At 41.5% G+C, this 22,845-nt stretch overlaps 1 protein-coding gene across 4 annotated transcripts in view; it reads left to right on the top strand.

Moving 5' to 3' along the window:
• Positions 1-22,845, top strand: part of smpd3 (sphingomyelin phosphodiesterase 3) — an 84,073-nt gene that overhangs the window by 50,063 nt on the left and 11,165 nt on the right. For all 4 annotated transcript variants that reach the window (XM_034122173.1, XM_034122175.1, XM_034122176.1 and 1 more), the window contains 2 exons: positions 11,897-11,972; positions 22,122-22,283. In XM_034122173.1, coding sequence (XP_033978064.1) covers positions 11,897-11,972; positions 22,122-22,283 — 238 coding nt within the window. The remainder of the gene's footprint in view (positions 1-11,896; positions 11,973-22,121; positions 22,284-22,845) is intronic.

Here is a 22,845-nt window from a genome sequence, read left to right on the forward strand (position 1 = left end):
TGTTTCTGATAGCAACTTTCTGATAGTGCCGTGGGTCCGCATTGCCACGCAAATCTGGATCAGCTCCGCTGTAGCCTACCCCCATTTTTAGAGATTTGGGTACGGAGGAAAAGAGAGAGGGTTTTATTTTTCGCTTTGTGAGTTCCCTGACACACCGGGGACATATATTTATGTATAAAAGACATCAAAAAGTGAATTTTGCATGATAGGTCCCCTTTAATGCGTGGAGATTAACTCGCTGATTTTATTTTCTGCAATATCCAATGCGGATCCAATGGAAATTCCCGTTGCTTGCCCCTTGAGATGCTCACATCCGATATGGACTACAAAGATTGTTTCATGGACACACTGTTTATCTCTGCAGCATATTCTGTTCTGACTGTGCGTTGTTGGTCTTATGGTGGTACAGTGCTCATTGGCTTTTGATAGCCCTTTCATATGACCCATATCTCGCAGCCAGCTGCAGGCTTTGATGTGCCTGCTGTTTAATATTTGCCCCCCCCCCCTTCCTCCCATCTTGTTATGAACCCTGGCTTCCCTTCCATGAACCTTTGGTCATTCTGGCTCATTACTACCCTGCCAGCTGGGATGCATCTCATTAGCAGTTCATTTGATGTACCTGATGTTCACGCTGATCCCTCTTCACAGCCTGCAGACACTGTGTTTTCATGTTCAAAACAAACAAGGAGGCTGTCATTTTAGATGACAGAAGTCATTGTTAAAGCGATGATCCCTTAAAATGATTCTCGTTTTCAATTATGTGTTGTTGCACTCATTAGCATTTTGCACTTTCCCAGACAGCACTTGTCAGTCAAAACATTGCGGGGACTGTAATTATCCTCCATGGATTTTCTGTTGATTTTCTCTTCTCTTCTCTTTGTCTGTTCAGCAATTATAGCTATCATCTTCATGCTAAGTACTCAGTTATTCTGTTTACTTCATAAAATGTCCTGTGCCACAGTAAGGAGCTAGCAGACATCAGGAGGCATATATAAACAGCTGATTAATCCCCCTACATTCAAGCTCATTTACATGATCACAATTTCATGTGCTAACAGTGCACAATCATGTGTATGCACTGCTTCATAAATCTGACAAAGAGAATGCTTATGCATGTTTCTGTTAAACACAGATTTGAACCTACATACATCATACATTTTGACATAGTTGTTGAGTACACCAAATGTAAAAAATGTCCAATCGGTATCAGTTTCAAGCCTTTTGTTGCTCAATATGCATATGTTTTAATGGAAAATACCACATTGTACGGGACAGGCTAAGGGACAATAATGGACATCTCTTAGTTCTTGACCAATCACAACAGAGTCGGCCAGCTAACCAGAGCAGACTGGGCTCTGGTTTCAGCACAGGCAGTATGAGATAAATAAAGAGCTTTCTGAACATTAAAGCATGGAGACATGTCACAGTAGAAACACAATATACTAATATACACCTGAAAGCAAAGCAATAGGGCCCCAGTTAAATACATTGTTGTTACACTATTGAACATTATTAGGGGTTTACACAATCAATCAATGTTGATGTTTTTATCTGGCAGTATAGGATTAGTCTACTATATTCAAATGTATGTATCACTTCATTTCAGTTTGGGTAGTTTTGGTATATAGCACATCATGTGTATTCTTACAATGAAATGGATGTTATACTAAGTAAGCCACTGATGTAAAAGATCTGGCTCCAGCCTCACTCTGATATCGTTCCCAGGTTCATTTCAATTCATTGTAAAACGCTGTTCTTATATAAATACAGTCTTTAAAAAATCCTAAGTCAGAGCACATTCTCATAATGTCCCTGTGGATGTATTTACCTGGAGAGCAGCAGCAGGTCACACATATAACTCTGAATTCTCTCTTGAGGGGAAGTGATGAAGTAGAAAGAGAGAGAAGGAGAGAGAGGAAGAGATGGAATATTAATTAAAAACAATTCCCTAAAGAGAGAGCCAGCTCTGACTCCGTAATTAAAGCTCTTCAGTCCCAACATTTATCTCCTCTTATAATTATTTTAAACGGCTAAGTGCACGATTGAACTGTGTGTGTGTGTGTGTGTGTGTGTGTGTGTGTGTGTGTGTGTGTGTGTGTGTGTGTGTGTGTGTGTGTGTGTGTGTGTGTGTGTGTGTGTGTGTGTGTGTGTGTGTGTGTGTGTGTGGTGTGTGTGTGTGTGTGTGTGTGTGTGTGTGTGTGTGTGTGTGTGTGTGTGTGTGTGTGTGTGTGTGTGTGTGTATTTATGTGTGTGTCTCTATGTAAATAAAAGCACAGTTTGCATTAATATGGATTAGGCATTAAAAGGGACATGCCCAAATCTAGATTGGATTGAATGGAAATCAATTGGAGAATTCCCCAAACCCAAACCTGGCCTTAATGACCTAACGAACCTCTTTTCACTACCGAGGTCAACCAATGTATTGACAGAAATTGATTTTCTACCCAGCGCCCAAGGGATTTCAGTCTCAATGCAAACAAAATCTAAAACTGTGACAATACAAAACAAATGTCTAATGTCTAAAATACAGTATCCTCCCCTTTTGAGCAGCAAGGCTCATCTCCACCAGTCCATATTTTATTTTGTATTTACTTAAAAGGCTTTTGATAGCAAAGACCTAGAAACCAGGACTCACATGTTTTGCTCATACGGTTTATTTGTGGTTTCCATTAAGGGTCCTATTTATTCTCACCCCTCTAATTCTAACTCTTTTTATATTTTCCAGCTATAGACTTTAGACTCAACTTGTTTCCTTAACTTTCTTTATTATCAGTGGGATTGACAGAGAGCAATACTCCGTGAAGACATTTACAATAACACATTCAACATTGGACTGGTCTGATGTGCTTGCTGCTGAGGCAGTTTGGGTTAACAGCCTTGCTCAAGGACACCTCAGTGGTCATTACCAGCACAGCTTTTTACTTTTCCTACACAAAGTTATCATGTTGTTCCAGGGATTGATTTGACGACCTTACGCTCACATACTGTACTCACTTTGGTTAGGAATTGAACTTGACAATTGACCACCTTAATAACAAACTAGTAACTGAATTTCAATGTTATTAACAGACAATCTAATTGAAAATACTTAGATGCAATTAGAATTTTCAGTCCTTCACCTCAACGCGAAAGAATACTTTAGATTTGACTTGGACTTGCCCTGGAGGACTTGTCTTGATTGACTCAATAATTTAGTTGGACTTGTTTGATTGATTAAAAACGTTGTACTAGTATTGACTTATCCAAGACTTTAAGGCTGAGACTCACCTTGAACTTGTGTTTGCTTTGAGACTTGATGGACACATCTCAAATGATATAACAATTCATTTGAAGTTGTCTCTATTGACTCAGAACATCTCTTGATTGACTCAAGAATTAAGTTGGACATGTTTGATCGATTAAAGACTTGTATCAACTCATCCAGCTACCCACATGGCCTTGGCTCCCTCCGACTCCACCGTGGACGGCCTGGTAGCCCACTACAACACTGCCCTATCCCTCAGTCTCAAATCTCTCACCCCCATCAAAACCCGGACTGTCTCCTTCACCCGCCCTGCTCCCTGGTTCACCACCGAACTCCGCCGCATGAAGGCCTCTGGTCGCCAGCTGGAGAGGCTCTCTAAAAAAACTGGCCTCACGGTCCACCTCCTGGCTTATCATGACCATGTGAAAGCTTATAAGGAAGCTCTCTCCCACGCCAAGACTCATTACTACTCCCGTCTCATCGGTGCCCAGCAAAGCAACTCTAGAACACTGTTCTCCTCCATCAACCGCCTACTCCGCCCCCCAGCCCTCAGGGGCTCCCGATCTATGCTCCAAATTCCTTGACTTCTTCCAGGCGAAAGTTAAGGCCATCCATCAGCAGCTCCTGGCGCCTGGCCCTCCCCCCGCACCTCAGCCACCTGGCAACGCACCCCCAGCGCCGCGCCTCTCCCATTGCAACCTCTTCTCCTTCTCCCCTGTGGATGCTCTCCAAGTGGCCAAACTGGTCAGCTCGGCCAAGACCTCCACCTGCTCCCTGGACCCCATGCCCACAGCCCTGGTCAAGGACTGCCTACCCACCCTCTGTCCCTACATGGTGGTTGTCATCAACGCTTCTCTGGCTCCTGGTATAGTCCCCACCAGCTTCAAAATGGCCTCAGTCACCCCCATCCTCAAAAAACCTGGCCTGGACCCCTACGACCTCCACAACCACCGTCCGATCTCCAACCTTCAATTCCTAAGTAAAACTCTGGAAAGAGTGGTCGCCGGCCAATTTCATCTGTATATGTCCAACCATGAGCTCTATGAGCCCATTCTCCTCATTGCTGCAGACTCTGACCGCTTCAGCATCCTCATCCTCCTGGACCTCTCTGCAGCGTTTGACACCATCTCCAACACCATCCTACTCACCCGCCTATCTGACCTCCTAGGTGTCTCTGGCACAGCCCTGTCCTGGTTCACATCCTACCTCCATAACAGGGAACAGTTGGTAACCATTAATGGCTCAAATTCAACCCGGCCCCAGTCAATCACGGTGTACCCCAGGGTTCTGTGCTTGGCCCCCTCCTGTTCACCATTTACATGCTCCCCCTCTGCCAGATCGTCCGCCATCATGGACTCAATTTCCACTGCTACGCTGATGATACCCAATTATATCTCAGCACTACTCCATCCTCCCAGCTCCCCCCCAGATTCTCGTCAACTGCCTGCACGACATAAAAACCTGGATGTCGTCCAACTATCTCAAACTAAACACCAGGAAAACAGAGCTCATGGTTGTGGCACCCAAGGCGCTGCTCCGGAAGGTTGGTGACTTCATCCTTGAGGTTGATGGCTGCTCCAACCTGGGTGTCATCCTTGACTCCACCCTTTCCTTCCACTCCCACTTCAAGTCTGTTACCAAATCGGCCTTTTTCCACCTGAGGAACATTGCCAGACACCGACCGTCACTCTCGGAGTCGGTTGCAGAAACCCTAGTCCATGCTTTCGTCGCCTCCCGCTTGGACTACTGCAATGGTGTCCTGTTTGGGGTCCCCAAAAAAACCCTGGACAGGCTCCAGTATGTTAAAAACTGTGCTGCTAGGGTACTCACAAATACAAAGCCATGGCAGCACATCACTCCCACCCTCATCCACCTCCTCCTCACCTACAAGTCCCTCCATGCCCATGCCCCCCAGTACTTCTCGGACATCCTTCGCCCACATGCCCCACCCCGGAACCTGCGGTCTTCAGTCTCCGGCCTGCTTATCGCCCCCCGCACCAACCTGCGAACCTTCGGGGACAGAGCCTTCAGTGTGGCAGCCCCCACCCTCTGGAGATCCGCAACATCCCCACGCTTGACGCCTTCAAAAGGGCCCTCAAGTCCCATCTGTTTGCTAAAGCCTTTGGCCCATAATATATGTGTTGTTTTGTCTGTCTGACTGTTTGTCTGACTGCCTTTTGTTATGTTTGTTTCTACTCCTGTTCTTCTCTGTAAAGCGACCTTGGGTCTCATGAAAGGCGCTATATAAATCCAAGCTATTATTATTATTATTATTATTATTATCCAAGGCTTGAATGGAACTTTTCCCAACTGACCTGTAACCTCGCTTGAGCTTGTCTCAAATGACTTGAGTCTAACATTGAACTGATCTTGATCAACTTAACACTTGAACTTGTCTCAGCTGCATATAGAATGGAGCTGAACCAGACCTAACTGACTCAAGACTTGACTTGAACTTTGTTGTGTGGGACATGGAATGGATATGACACAACTTAAAGACTTCAACTCATCCATAACTTACATTTTCTCAATTGACTGGTGATTTGGTTTGATTTTGTCTCAATTGCCCAATAACTGTATCTTAACTTAAAAATAGCTCAGTCATGTAACAAATGGGAATAGATTGCAACTTTGAGGAGCAATTGAGATATTATTTGGACTTGAAGGTTCTTCAAGTTAAGCAAGAACATATTGACTGTAAAGCCAGTCAGCTACAGGCTGGATTCTACCGAGACACCAGTAAATCCTTAGCACTGTGTAGGATTTACAGCAGCAAAACGCTCTTTAAATACATTACATTCTCTAAAGATAACACTGCTGCCAGGCTTACATATATAGAAAAGACACAAAAGATAGGAAAGTCTGTGGGGTTGTTTACGGACAAACCACACCACAGCTCATCTGTCATCCGTCTGCTTTCTGTCATCATCACAAGAGTTTGGCTGCTTGAAAGTGAATTAATCAAACTCATGTAAGTAATGCGTGGTGAAACCTCAGCTCTCTTGGTCTGATGGTAAAGTTTAGGTAATTAGTTTCAGCAGTCTTGGAGGTTTCATAATCAGGCTTTTAGAACTCTTGGTTTGCTTCCAGTGTGAAATCGCCTCGCAGCTCCATTCAGTTCCGCTCATTCTATCTCGACGCTGTTTAATGAGAGGAAGCCTTTGCAAGTTTTAGCATCTTATATCTTGCTTTCTGACTCATTTGCTGTTATATTTTTGAAGGAATGCAGTTAATTCCATTTGATATTATCTTAACTCATACAGAGCAGAAGGGAAAAAACACTTTCAACTGATTTCAGCATAAATTGCTGCTAGTCGAGCTCTCCTCCGTCACTACCCAGAACTCCAATCAGCGCTTGCATCATCTCAACTTCGTCTTCTGCTCAGACCGCAGACAATACAAACACATTCCAAGTCCATTCATTGTTATATGCATGAGTGCGTGCACACACGTAAGAATCCCTTCTGGCCTCTTGTCAGTTTCAGGGTGCCCACACACCTATTGAAGCGTAGATAAGCCTCTGAAATATTAATACAGAGCATGGCATGCAGATGGAGCGAACAGCAGAGGGGAAGGAAGAGTGAGAAGGAGCAACAGAAAGAAAAATAAATAGGAGTTTGAGAGATGCAGGAAATATTTTATTAAGGATGATAAGATGGAACTTATAGGCAAAGAAAAAAAAGAAAAAAAAGGTGTATTAGCCTTTTGATATATACAAATATTAGTTTGAGGGTTAGGGTTAGAGTCAGGATTAGGGTAATCTTTCAGTTTTTAACACATAGTAGTTCAGGTCGACTGAGTAAGAGAGACATCTATTGATGGTACATTGTGGCACTCTAAATTCTTTATGCTAAGCTAAGCTGACTGTCTCCTGGCCGATGAACAGACAAATGTGAGAGATCTATCCATCTAACTCTTTGTGAAAGGGTGCTTCCACACCTTACCCCATTGGTGATTTTAGCATGGTTTCAAAGTTAAACCAACATCTTTTAAATCCTTGTATAATACATATAATATAATATAATACAATTATATACATCGTCCATCCCCCAGGGAGGGAGGGGGCAGAAAAGTCTAGGACCTAAGGGTGCTGTAAAGGTAACCAGAGCATCAGTCTTCATACAGCTGCATAGGAACTGTGCCAGGCAAGGGTCAGCCAGATGTGCTCGTACTTTGTCATTTTATTTAATCCATTAAAAAGTGTGTGACAGCAGCGCAGCAGTAATAGCCCCGAATCATTACTCTTAGTCATTATTCATATCATGTGGTTCATTTGCAGCCCAATGATGGTTTCAATCAGTTATTTGTTTGTGAGCTCTATCTGATACCAAAGGACGTACAGTAAATATACAGATCAGAAAAATGAAAGTGCTGCATAAGCTTCTGTCAGTCAATGAATAAGAATTCAGCCATTAGTTTGAGTGATGTATAACTGTCCAATCAAAACCTTTCCACCAAGTCTGGGGAAGTTCTTGTTTTCCTCTATTTGGTTTGTTTGTAAAAATGACCCAGCATGTAAAAATGATTAAGACCGAACTAAAAAACAACAATATATACTGTGAGATTCTGGTGTCTGAACCCAAATTCACACACATTTTCATTGACTCTCTTTAAGTTAATATATCATCTGACGATAAATGAAACAAAAGTGGATGAGTCTTTCGTGCTTTTTTTGCTTTTCTATTCTTACAACACACTCCATTAAGAGAAATGTAATGAACATCCGCATATTCGGGGGGAATGAATATCCTTTGCTGTGAGGTGTATTTACTGCACTTCAGTCTACTTTGCAAGATTTGTGTTTAGTCAAGCTAATTTGGCTAATGTATTATTGTGGCCAAAACCGCCATCCTATTATTGCCAATCAGTCTTCATTTGTCAAAATGAAAGCCCTCCCCTCTGTGGGGTGCTTTAACTCTGTGGTTTATGTACTGGAGAGGAAAATGCTGACTTATCCTCATTAAAGTAGACATGAATTGATCCTAAATAATGCACATACATTTTAGTGAATTCAAGCATTGCTCAAAAAGCATGTTGTGAACTCAATGAAGGGGAAAGGGAAGTTAAGGGGAGAAGTGAGCAGCCAAAAATCACAATAGTTGGATAAATGAACTCAAATTCCAGCAAGAATTCACATTTTAACAGAAGGTTTTGACCTTGTATAGGTAATAACGCCAGATTGTTTTTAGCATTTTACTCACCTGCTTCATAACTGTAATGTAGACATATGACATAGATATATTTTGAGCAAATATAAAGGGCTTTACTTTCAAGCTGCAAGGTGTCAGGTTGTTATGACGGACCAACAAAGAATCCATCACCAGACTGCAGCTCTCCTAAACTCTACGGAGCTTGTTTTAGCTACTTTTTTAACACTGGTGTTAGAAACCTTTTCCAGCAGCAGCAGGCAGCTGTTTTCAGGGGAAAAGCTTAACAGACGGACTAAGAAAACCCCTAGCTGTTTGATTAGCATCTAGTGCTAAGGCGTCGATTCAGCAGTAACTTCATTTCCATAATATGTTAATAAAGGAATCATATTTTACTGATTTTACAGCTTATTATGCCACCCCCAATTGCTCTTATGTCACTCTGCTTTGCAAAAAAAGATTTGGAAATGGCAGACACACATGTACACTGCATCACACATGGTGACATTTTGTGTCTGCTTTTAACCCAACCCGTGGGAACATTAGGAACGGTGGCCAGCTCACTATACAGTGATTGTTGGACAGTGTGCCTTGCTAGAGGGCACCTCTGCAGTACCACTCAAAGTACCAGTCCACTCCCTTTACTTTGTCCAATCTGGGAATTGAACCGGCGACCCTTCAGTTCAATGCCAAATCCCTACAAACTGAGCCACTACATATTTAATGGACTGCATATTCAAGCTGTGGCTACTGGACACAGATCTTGAAGTGTGGTGTCTAAAGTGTTTCTTTTTGCAGGAGATTTACTCAGAGTTAGTGGATCTGATGGCGCTAACATTTGAACTCTTTCCTCTTCATCCATGTTTAATCTGCACCACCCCTTCGTTGAGAGATGAAAAGTGCTGGGGTTTAGCTCCCTTTCTGGGTGCACATTGGACAGAGAACCAGTCACACAGTAACAGCAAATCAACTGGAGAGACTTCTTTTTGGTTAAAGAATATTTATTCATATAGAAATGTAAATAGCCTTTGGCGATTAGATCCCATCATGGTATCCTAATCGAACAGAGGAGGTGCAGCCCCCCACCAAGGGGTTTAGATGCTGGTGGTGATGTTGATGGGATTAAGAGCATGCTGACGATCTGGATTTGAGCAGTTAACCTCGTCTAAAACTCTCCAAGGCTGTCTGTGCTGGCCTTTAACAGGATCTATCCTCTCTTGTTATAGATATGCTCCTTCCCGCTTCAACCCAAACCCCTCACAATCACCATCTCCCTTTCTTAGCGACGCTTTATTTCTCCTCTTCCTCCTCCTCAGTCTGCTTCCACCCACGGACACTTCAGAGCGGCCAGCCTCCGTCCTTCATCCCTCTCTCTGTGTTGAAGGACTTCCAAACACTGATGCTAAAGGTGTCTGATTACATCTCAAGTAATGTTGCGTTTTTGTGCAGCCTAATCTCTCTGCTGCTCAGAGAATGAAACAATTGAGGCCTCGGTCGTATAGGGATCATCACTTACAAATTTCAACTGTCAAATTTCAACTGTGAAATTTGACAGTTCACATGAAATTAAACTTGCATCTTTATTTAACTGTTGCTCAAAAAGGCCCTATTATATGTAGAGGCACAACATACTAATATGAACCTGAAAATCAGCAAAACATGTCGTCTTCAAATTACCTTAGATAGTCTTATTTTCCCTGAAAGGGTAAACTCAACAAATGTTTTACATGTAAGTCATTCGATGAAGGGTTATTTGAAAAAACTGAAAATGACAAAAAAAACTGTTATGGTGTAGAAAAGTTGTACCTCCACTTTGTTCACTCTGATTAATAGCTGACATTTTCTATCCGTGTACAAATAGACCATGTCCCTGGGACCATGGGAGACCATTCGTAATGCAGTGTAAAATATCAACACGGCAACCGTTTTATGGGGGAACTTTTTTCTACTTATAATAATAAATCAAATCATTTTTTGCATATGAAATAAAATTATACTTCTTATGCTAGCTCTGCTCCCTGCTCCTGCATCTGGTGTTTTATCAACATCAGTTACTGCAGTGAATGACCTGCTAACAGCCATCAGGGCACACACTGCAGGAAGTGGAGCGCGCACTTTTCTTACATGACATATACTTACGTTGCATGAGTTTTAGTCACTTTAGTTTCATTGAAATTTTAGTCATTTAAAATACTTTCTTTTAATTCTCTGATTTGCTCTTACTCTATGTGTTGATAATTTTCACATCCTTCTGATTAGGGCTGAACGATTAATCGATTTTAAATCGAACTCGCGATTTTAAATGATGCAATTATCAAATCACAAAGCGATTCTTGTGTGTCAGTCATCCACACCAATCAGAAGTGCTGTGCTCCACATGTACCAGTCATTGTTAACCAATCAGAAGTGGCCCATGATAGAAGATGATAGACAGATTGATCCAATCACCTGCCAAGTATTTTTGAAATACTTTTCCAAATGGCTTCCAATGGAGCTTTCCTAGATGGTCTGGTGAAACAAACCACCTGACTCAGGTTAGTAATGCTCCATCACATGTTTTACATCTATTACAGGGTGAGTCTGAAACTGAAGCTTGACTTTAAAGCAACCCAACGGAAGTTTCATGTAAGTTTAGTTCTTTCACTCGTAGCTCGGGCTGCGGGGGTGCTAGAGACGGGAGCATGTTGATACGACCTTCCTAGCCGGAGATATGGCCGCATTTTACAATAAACTTCCGTTGGGTCACTTAAAAACAAATATCGCTAATCGAATCGCAATATCTGTCAGAAAAATCGCATTTAGATTATTTCCCCAAATCGTGCAGCCCTACTTCTGATCTGACATGTGGTTTTTCTCTACTGTATTTGTATACAGTACAGCAAATAAAAATAATTGGAGACAATATCTCATAATTAGAACGTCTACCAATTATGAAAAAAGCTCTCCTAATTACAAGAACCCTATCTCATAATCTTATAAATATGAAATTAGGATCTCGGTATTACGGGGACCTTATCTCATAATTATGCCATAAAATATAAGTATAAATATATAGTTAGATCTTGTAATCAGTAAATAATATATATTTGTATTTGTCTTTAGTAATTTTCACTATTGTTTATGAGGTAACACAATATAACAATACAATATATCCCTATATTAATATATTATAGGGATATCATTATTGCAATGGACCTTGTTACTACAATAACTATGAGTTAATTGTTTTGTAATTTTGAAATACAGATGTAACAATTATTATGAGCTGGTAAAATAAAGAAGTCATTTTTGTTTTACATGACTCATTGATGTCATGTAGCACACCCTAATGGCTGCGTTAAGTGACTGCTCTGATGAGTGTTTCCCAGAGGGATGGACTCAGCTCTCCTGTAGGATCTGAGTGCTGCTGTGTTTCCTGGTCTGCTCCACATAAACACACCCAGGCTCTGATGCTGCTGTGTGAACTCTCAGTAACATCATGTCATATCTCTCTGCCCCCCTGCAGGTTCACGTGGGCACCTCCCATCAGGAGCAAAGGGTTGTGGGATATCTCACGAGTACGCACCTCCACGCCATAGAAGGTACAGTCGCCTGTTCTACTCAACCTCTCTGTCTGTCTCACTAACACACAGCTGAATGCACTCATAAGATGATGTGGAGTATATCTCATTTTAGAATCAGAATCAGGTTTATTGCCAGGTAAGTTTACACATACAAGGCGTTTGATTTGATGTATGATGATGCAAACATAAACAACATAAGAAAATAGGTTGTAAGAGAAGGTCAGAAATATAACGGTTATAAAAAGAAAATAAGTTATAAAAACGATTTAGCATTAAAAAAGAATAAAGTTAAGTATTTACACCAAATTTCAATGTACACAAGATACTTAAAAACGTAGTACAATGAGTATATGGCAATATATGACAAACTGCAGTGTTATATTTTAAAGTATTTTGTGTCTCTCTAGAGAACACTAGGGTTGAGAGGGTTACTTTAAAAAGGTAACCTGTTACAATTACTGTAAAAATGTTTTATCAGTAACGTAATTTGAGTATCAAAACATAAAAATAATCTACCTTGATTACTTTACGTTACTTTTGGATTACAATAATGTCAATGCAATGTAAATAAATACAAGAGAAAATAAATATCAATAAGATGTTTTTACTAAAGTGTGTTATGTAACACAACAGAACAATGTGAAAAAACAAGATATTTAGAGTAAAAAATGTATCCTCTTAAACTACAGAGTGCAGACACTTTTCTGCTTGCTCTTGCCTCTGCTTACTTTTTTATGCTGATTTTCCTATTTTTCTTTTCTGAAAACTTCGAGCAGCGGCTCCTGGACATTAACTTATCACTGGGACAGTTATTCTTCGTAAATAGACGGAGGGTTTCAGCCATATTTCAATATTTTTACAATGACCTCAGTCTTACAGTAGCGTAGCCTAGCAACAGCTAAAGCCTGGTACTGCATGCTATTTAGCTTAAAGGTGGGGTAGGTAAGTTTGAGAAACCGGCTCGAGATACACTTTTTGTTATATTCCATGGAATGCTCTTAACATCCCGATAGCAATGAATATCTTAAGTGCTTTGACAAAAAATCCATAAAAAAATGTCCTCTGTGGAAGCCGTAATACTGTAAAAAGCACGACCAATCATTTTAGCCGGCCCGGCTAAAATAACTGGATGGCCTACCTGCCTGTCAGCCTTCCATCTGTGCACAAACTTATCTCGTGCCCTCATTGGTCATGTGCGCATTCGTGTGTGTTGGAGGAGGGGCTCTGTAAGGAAGTAGCGGATTTCTTCCGGCTGTGTATTTTCAAATTCTAGCGCACTCAAGCTGGTTTCTCCAAAATTACCTACCCCACCTTTAAGCTAGTTGGCAGCAAAATGCCTCCGTTCTCTACAGATGACTTCCACAAACTTCTACAGAAGATGGCCGTGTTGGAAATGAAAATGCAACGGTTGGAAGTTAACGTGGAAGTGAATGGACTATGTGGGAATGGCACCACTTTACCAGTGTTGCAAAAGAATGGACAAAGGCATGCTAACTCACAGCTAGTTAGCAGCTACAAGGATTCCAAGGAACAGGATGGCTGTTTACCGGGTAATACATCTACAAGTGGTAGTCCTCCCTGGAACTCTCTGGGTGCAAAGCCTCAGAGTAAATCATTTCCATGGGATTTGGGAGGACGAATAACAGGCAGAGCCCAGCGCTCTGAAATCTGTGATGCGACCGGCTGGCCTGCATTCTTATCACTCAGGAAGAGTGCCTCTTCAACCCCTGTTCATACTAGGAAACAGCCGTGGACAGCTGCTAAAGGGAGAACTACAAACAATCCTCCTAAACCACCAAGTGTGCCAATCCAGAACAGATACGCTCCACTGACACAGAACTGGAGATCTCTTTCTGATGACCTGGATAACCTGTCCTCTTCACACAGCAGGGTAAGGACCAGAGATGGGGTCGTTACTAAATAAAAGTAATATATTACATATTACATATTACTTTAAAAAAAAAAGTAATATATTACACTACTTCATTACTCTCTACATAAAGTAACTCGTTACTTTACTCGTTACTTTACTCGTTACTTTACTCGTTACTTTACTCGTTACTTTACTCGTTACTTTACTCGCAGGGCCGGCCCGCCCCTCCCTACAGGCAGATCACGCAGACTGCGGCGCACCTACAGTGTAAGCGCACCACAGTTTTACCTCTGCGAGACTCCACTTGCACCCCCAATTACTATTGCAATAAGGAAGACATAACACAAGTCTTTCTTTTTATATGCTCTTTAATAAAATAGGCTACCAGCCTACCACAACAAGCTTGCAAGACAGCTTAGCATGTGTTCTTTGCAGGTGTTTGTTGAGGTTTGACGTGGTGTTCACAGCAGTGGATAACAGCTTCTGGCCTGGACACAGTTTGCACCTCACCGTCACATTCCTGTCTATTCTTCGGACGAACTCAAAATAATGGGCATACCTCCACCCCTCGAAAGTTATCGCTGACTCAGCCATGTTTATGCAGCTCTGCATGTGGAGATGTGGACGCGCAAGTCGCGCAGATTACGTACATATAAACCTGCGGCGGAAACCCCTCTTGTCTGTCAGTGAGCTCAGTGTGATTATGACTGATTTTATAAAAGTAACGAAGTAACGCGTGTCGGGGCAATGTTAGTAACTGTAGTGTGATTACTGAATTATAAAAGTAACGCGTTACACTACTCCGTTACCGACAAAAGTAATATTATTACAGTAAGTAAGTTAGGTGTGTGTTAGGTGTGTGTTGGGTGTAACGCGTTACTTTGTAACGCGTTACACCCAACTCTGGTAAGGACCAATAGCTACTCCAACACTCCGGGCCAACAACCGGGCTGAATATGCTAAACTAGTGACGTAAACACTCTCGACTGCTGATTGGTCAGAGAGAATTGCTGGCAAGGGGGCTACAACTACAACAAAGTGAACATATTTTACCGTGATTTAATTGTAATACACGTTTCAAAATGATGCCGAAGTAACAACATACTGATACCGGTTAGTAAAAACCATGAATTAATGCTTTGACAAGTCTGCAGACAGACGGCAGGCGAAAAACCTTTTGAAATGCGTGTGTGGAGATAGGATCGATCAGGCTAAGCTAACGCAGTATATGCTCCGACCGTCCACACTCACAACAACGGCCTATACAGACATAAATAAACCAGCGACTGTATTCACCATGACACAGACAGTCTGTGGTTTGTACTTGTTTAACTTTTGTTTAGTTTCTGAACAGATATGAGGAGCTGTGAGCTCTGAGTGCTAACAGCTAACGGCTGATGTTTTGGTTTTGTGGCTCGCATTGAAGATGACGTCACGGCAGTTTTATGCAGCGTCGCTCCGCCCGCCGAACAGCCGATCGTCCCGCCTACACTGCGTTACTATAGTTACTACCCCAGTAACTAAACTGTAATGGAAACGCAGCATAAAGTGAGCCTGGCCTACCAAGGCCTAACCATACTACCGTACTAAGCCGTGCTAGGTCCTGCAGTGGAAAAGTGCCATAAATGCGGAGGTGTTCATCAGTGGCCCTCTACCGTCAGTCAGAAGAGGAGTGGAGAGACTCAGCAGATTGTTTGCACTGAACACGTGGCTTTCAACTGCCTGTACTGACCATTCTGTCCATTTTATTGAAACAAATGTCTGGGACCGCAGACATCTTTTTAAGGCAGATGGAGTTTGCCTGAACAAGTCAGGAGTGAAATTGTTTATCTCTAACATATTCAACTGCCTGCGTCATCAATCTGTTCCCTCTGCCAAGGACAAGCGACAAGAGGAATCAAAACAGGAGAAAGACACAACACATCGCGCAGAAAACCATGAAGAAGTATCACTGCACCCGCCTGAGGAATGTCTTGATTATGGGACACCTGTGAGACAAATGGAGGAGTCTCCACCGCCCTTCACCCCCCCTATCAACACCTTTGAGGATACTCTTCCTTCATCTCCCAGCGCTATACACAGGGTTGCCACCAATTCCTTCCTGGAGTTCACTGACCACATGAAGGCGATACACAGGGTTGGCAGCATGTCCTTGACCCCCGTCCCTCAACGACACCCACCAGAATCACCGAAGCAGAGACGCGCACCATCTCCCCCGTCATCACCATGCGTACCACAATCATCCGAACCAAAACGTCCGTCCCCCCCTTCAAGACAGCATCTGCTGTTTCCGAAGCCTGATAAGGATGTGGACCCTAAGAAGTGTTAAAAATAGGAGTCGGGGACCCTATCGAAGTGTTAAAAATAGGAGTCGTGGACCCTATCGAAGTGTTAAAAATAGGAGTCGGGGACCCTATCGAAGTGTTAAAAATAGGAGTCGGGGACCCTATCGAAGTGTTAAAAATAGGAGTCGGGGACCCTATCGAAGTGTTAAAAATAGGAGTCGGGGACCCTATCGAAGTGTTCTTACTAATTGATATATTACAATTGTGCACATGGTTTAGGTGTCCGGGACCCTAAGAAGTGTTAAAAATACGTAGGAGTCGGGGACCCTATCGAAGTGTTAAAAATAGGAGTCGGGGACCCGATCGGAAAGGAGAAAAACGAAGAATAGAGCAAGAAATTAGTGTAAAGAGCAAAGGATCATATTTTACACTGCACTGTAACTTTTATTCATGTATTTTCTTTTAATGTTTATTTTATTATCTTTGCTTTTTAATGACTGTTTTTAAATGCCATTTTCTGAATGTCTTTCATTTTTGTAAAGCACTTTGAATTGCCTTGTGTTGAAAGGTGCTATATAAATAAACTTGCCTTGCCTTGCCTTACAGAATCGTCATTTATAAATGTTTTAGTTGAATACATTTTAAAGCAAACACAGTGTTTTGTATGATAAATCAGGTGATCACCAACTGCATAAATAAAAAATAAAGGAAATTCAGGCAGTACGTGTCTTTATTTTAAATCCTGATAACGTGATCTTGTTACATGTAATCTGTTACTCCCGAATCCTGGAGAACACATAGTAAAACACTCCAGTGTGTGTGTGTGTGTGTGTGTGTGTGTGTGTGTGTGTGTGTGTGTGTGTGTGTGTGTGTGTGTGTGTGTGTGTGTGTGTGTGTGTGTGTGTGTGTGTGTGTGTGTGTGTGTGTGTGTGTGTGTGTGTGTGTGTGTGTGTGTGTGTGTGTGTGTCCAGATAGATAAAAGGGCACATCAAAACCTCTGCATGCCTCCTCCTGCTGTTCCCATGGCGACTGGCTCAAACTGTTTACGCCGTCACTGCCCTATTTAAAGCCTCCGGTCGATGCCACCCTATTTTTTTACAGAAGACACGACTCCCCCCTTTGCTTCTATTCTGGGCTCCTCCTACGCTTCTCTGGGTCTAAATATAGCCGGGCTGCTTCTAAAGATACACCCAACATAAAGCCTTGGGGAGGGGGGAGAAAAAAGGGGGAAGGAGCACAAGACCTGATTCTTTCTAAGAGGAAACATTTTTTTATATTTCCTGCATGAATGCAAAGGGCCTTATTTAGTGGGAATGCTGTTAACAGCATTCCAACTATCTGTTCTTCTACGCACAAAATTCTTTATTATTCCGCCGGAATTTTGCACCTCTTCTCCTCCCGCATTGAACATCGCAGAAACTCCGTTCAAACATCAAAACGTTCAGCTCGGTCGGGAATCGATGGCTATTACTTTTATCATTCATAACTTTCATAATTCCAGAGATACATCCCATAATACATCACATGTTTAACCATTGAAGTCAATGGAGAAATTATTCAGACTTCAACAAATCTTCATGCGACTTCAACAGGCCACATTATTAACCCAAAAGTACACAAAAATTACACTTCAGATACTCAACTTCCTTGACATGCTTCACGTTTTGAAATTTCACAGATATCTGTTACGGTTATTCGACAAAACGTTCACATGTAAGAGGTTTATCTCTCATTCAGAACAATGGAAACCTTTGATCTCTGCACACCTCGTTAGCTCAAATATAAACACGATGATGTCATAACACACAGGTGTTCGTGTTTGAGCTAACGACGTGGTCACTGGAGTTTAACAGACTGTCTGAGCCTATTCTTTTCTGTCTGATGGAGACTTCATACTGACTTCAACATCTTCCACCTATTTTATACATTATTGGTGACACACAGCTGTCGTCGTTAGCTCAAATATAAACACCTGTGTCATGGAACACGATGATGTCACATTGACAGGTTTGGTAACGATGCAGCCATCAACGCATCTAACCGTATTATGGGGTGTCATCAAATGCCGTTGTCATGGCGACAGACCACTCGCCATGAAGCACGATGTCGCTGTAAGTCCAATGGACACGGTCCGATCGCCCCCCAAACTTCGCTTGTATATCACCGGTCCAGCCCTCAACAGCTCTACGTCAATTATGGGGTTTCTTCAAATGCCGTTGCCATGGCAACACAATGCTCGCCATGAAACACGGTTTTCTCATAACTTCAGTGAAAATGCTCCAAACGGCCCAAAACTTCACAGGTTTGGTAACGATGCAGCCATCAACGCATCTAAGCGTATTATGGGGTGTCATCAAATGCCGTTGCCATGGCGACAGATCACTCGCCATGAAACACGATGTCACTGTAACTCCAATGGACACGGTCCAATCGCCCCCAAACTTCGCTTGTATATCACCGGTCCATGCCTCAACAGCTCTACGCCAAATCTGAGATCTCACCATGTGCCGTTTCCATGGAAACGCATCCCTCGCCATAAAACACGACGTTGTGGCGGCCCAAAACTTCACAGGTTTGGTAACGATGCAGCCATCAACGCATCTAAGCGTATTATGGGATGTCATCAAATGCCGTTGGCATGGCAACAGATCATTCGCCATCAAGTTAGTTCAAAAGTTTGCAGTTCAAATATTCTGCTGCTTTTCCAAGCCTTTTACTTTCTTTTCTTCTCTCATCACACACTCTCAAGCCCCCAGTATTCATGTATCATTTCAATCTAAATTATTCACTTTCTTCTTACACATTACATTTCGGCATAGCAGTTTAGTGTCAGCTTTTCAGCATAAAGCATTCCCACTAGCAATTTCTTCAGGAATTGCATTCTCTAGTTTCCTAAATAATACCCTGACTGTGTAAACTGGAGTGCACTAGTGTTTCTATATTTTGTTTTATTATAAATACTGTATGTTTAAGGTTAACTTATAAACTCAGAAATCCCCAAGTTTATGAATAGATAAAGACTGCATTAATGCAGCATGTAGCACACTGAGAGCCTCGAGGCCAGACAAAGAGATTTGGAGGACAAATATAGAATAAAACTGTTTTGCCATATTTTGACTTAATAAATCAATACTTGGCACTCAGTTAGAATAGTTATACTGTTGAGTTACAGCTCTAAACAAATATCATCCAAGTGTTCCTCGTACAGTAGTCTTTGACAGCTTTTTAAGAAGTATTCAGATTTTTTACTTAAGTAAAATTAGCAATTATACATTTTAAAAGTACTTTGTTACAAGTAAAAGTCCTTCATTCAAAAGCTTATTAAGTAAAAGTACAAAGTATCAGCATCAAAATATACTTAAAGTACCAAAAGTAAAAGTACTCGTTATATGTAATGGCCCATTTCAGAATCGAATATATAAATTGAGTTGCTGGGTGACTATTAGGATTATTCGAGTGTGTTTATCACAGGTGGATAATGTAGAGCTAACATAAACTGCCAATACACAAGCGTGAACGAATAAAGACTCATGCACAGGTGAATGTACAGCAAACCTCCTCTTTATATAACTTGAAGTGATCCACTAACACAAAAGGAATAAACAGCGTTGCATTTTGTATTTGAGCTGAAGTAATCAAAGCCAACACCACCTACTCACCCACCGATATCTTGACACCTCTTTGTTTCTCACACTCTCCACTGCTCAGCTGTTATTTCTCTCACACACTCCCCTCCTCCCCTCCCTGTAACTCCAATTAATTTGTACTGGCAGGGTGCAGAGGGAGAAAACACTGCCAAAGCAATATAGCACCACCAGTGGCTCGATATTATGGCTCTAATATTAGTTACATAATACAGCTTAAAAGCTTAGTGATAACAGCCAAGTAAGGAAAAACGTAGCGGTAAAGATGCAGTTACAATCAGAACCACAATACCTCTATTCGGGACATTTACATTGTTACAGCAAAAGTGAAGATATCAAATAAAACACAATTAGAAAAAGGGCGTGCACATAATATTTAAAATTTAAAAATGTAAAAGTTATTCCAATTTACATATTGAGTTTCAATCCCAATACATTTTCCAATTCCTTTAAGCAATGCCACTTTAATGCTGTATTGATAATGTATTTAACCAACTTTATACAGAAATGTCTATCTCTTAACCAGCTTAATGCCCCCCCTCTTTACCAGTAAGTCTTTAACTGTGTGTATCTGCTCTTTGATTGCTGAGCAGGTAGTGTACAGTGGCCTTATCGGAACCTTTTCATTGAAAACAAGTGACCCCACTGAAATCACACATCATTAATTGACAGTGACGTGCGGTGAGGTTCATGGCTGGTGAGGCACTGACTCACTGAGTCAGATTTACAAATATTATATTTTGACCTTAATCGAAATATTCGGTTATTTTCAAAAGCTTTTTTAGTCTGATGCTTCGATTCATTTTAAACAGACCGTTCAACAAAAGGATACCCAAAATCTAAATATTGGATTGTTCTTTCTTAGTAAGATCCCATTTTCATTACAAATGTGGTCTTACCTTGACTTGAAGATGAAGTCCATGCTATCCTTCTGGACAACAATCTTTATTATTTTTTTGTAAAAGTCCTCCTTATCTTCCTGTAGTTTCAAAAGTCTAGTTTGTTGTTACGTCTACCGTCTCTGCGTAGAATCACAGTAGCAACAAGAACCTGTGGGCTCACGTGCGCCCCCTTCAGTGCGGCAGAGGTTATGGCTGCCTCCCCTGGTGCATTTTCATTGCCGTTGAGACCAGCGAGCCTAAATATCATATATACGTGAAATAAGTTATTTAGAGACTATGGATGGCGAGGATAAATGTAATAAAGGGATCTACATACATTACATTGGTGACCTACAGTGAGATGGTAACAGGCATGCGCTTAGGGCCCGCTTTCCAGCCAGTTTCTGTGGGGTGACGCATTCTGAGGTGAGGCAGATCTCATCTGTGCCTCACCTCACCCCACAGTAACTGGCTTGAGCGCACTCACAAAATAAGTGCCCGCGCTAAATTAGTGCCCGTGCTCCAGCAAGTTACTGTGGGCTTACGAGAGGCAGAGCACGTGCCTGCCTCACTTCTCATCGCTCCCGTAGCGGAGCTCGGCAAATTTGATGATTTTGACTATAAAAAGCGATTGGAATCATACATAAATCACACTTACAACACAGATCAGTGGAGACATTTTATTATTATTACTATTTCGTTTTTCTTTAGTTGTTTTTCCGTTACATTGGAGTATGACAGGTGAGGCTCTGCCTCCCCTGCCTCCACTGACTGCACGTCGCTGTTAATTGAACTAATGTTCAAATAAAAAAATGACAGGGGCAGCTTTGAAAATCAATAAGTAGTAGAAGTGTAGTGAGTGTAACAAAATAACAGAGGGTTCCTAATCCCTTTTGGCAATGATGAACATTTAAAAGACTTGGGAGGACATTGAAAGATGGATTTAAAAAAAGGTGAAAGTGTAAAATATTTGTTTTACTAAACATCTGCTCTTTTAAAATAATGGGGAAAATAATATATCTGACTGGATGACAAATGCAAAAACGCTTTCGGCTGATGTTGAAAACGTACAAAATGACAAAGGATGACACTTTAAAAAGGAAAAACATAAATGTAGTATTACTTAGAGTGTCAGAAAATATATTATGCAGCACATTTATGAAGCTCTATAGATGGAGCAAGGCCACAAAATTACCCAACATGCAATGTGTGTGAGTTTGGCAAATTTGTACATAATTGTGTGGGTCGGGATACATTAACTACTCCTAGTTCCTGATCAAATGTTTTTTGATTCTATGATTTTGTATGTATGTAGTTTTGAAGTAACATGCTGAAAGGTTGAATGTTGGGCATTCAAAACCTTACTCACTGTAAAATTCTAATTATATATAATTTTAAAAAATGACTGAAACATGTATTCATTTGTCTTCTTCTTTTGTCCTGCTCCTCCCTCTCTCCATGACCCACAATGCACTCTGTTCCAGGGGACGCCTCTGTGCGCTGTGAGCAGCTGGACCTGTTGCTCCAGTGGGGGGCGGAGTTTCGCCGCGCCTCCTCCCAACCCCCTGAAGGAGAGAAGGTTCTGGAGGACCTGGTGGCCTTCGATGTGGTCCTGGGAGACCTCAACTTTGATAACTGCTCTTCAGGTGAGCAAACATCATGGCTAAATCACTATATGCTCTACTTTACACTTTGTTTTGTTTTGTTTGATGCAGATTAGTTCAATCAAATGATGGAGGTTCTCTTTGTGCTTCTTTCACCTGGATAATGTTTGAACCCAGGAAACAGTGACTTGTCCATAATGTATCACTGATTTAATGACATCTAAGACCTCTGATAGCTCTGACAGGATATTTGCACAGTGCCTGGGCTTTTATAGAGGAATCTTATAAAATATGAATGAACGTAGCATTAACTGTGAAAGCTAAAGGTGAACATATAGAGTGACATGACTCATCACTATCATGTTACATGACTCATCACTAACATGTTACATGACTCATCACTAACATGTTATATGACTCATCACTAACATGTTACATGACTCATCACTAACATGTAACATGACTCATCACTAACATGTTATATGACTCATCACTAACATGTTACATGACTCATCACTAACATGTTACATGACTCATCACTAACATGTTACATGACTCATCACTAACATGTTACATGACTCATCACTAACATTTTACTCATGAC

The sequence above is a fragment of the Trematomus bernacchii genome, unplaced genomic scaffold, assembly GCF_902827165.1.
Source record: "Trematomus bernacchii unplaced genomic scaffold, fTreBer1.1, whole genome shotgun sequence".
NCBI lineage: Eukaryota > Metazoa > Chordata > Actinopteri > Perciformes > Nototheniidae > Trematomus > Trematomus bernacchii.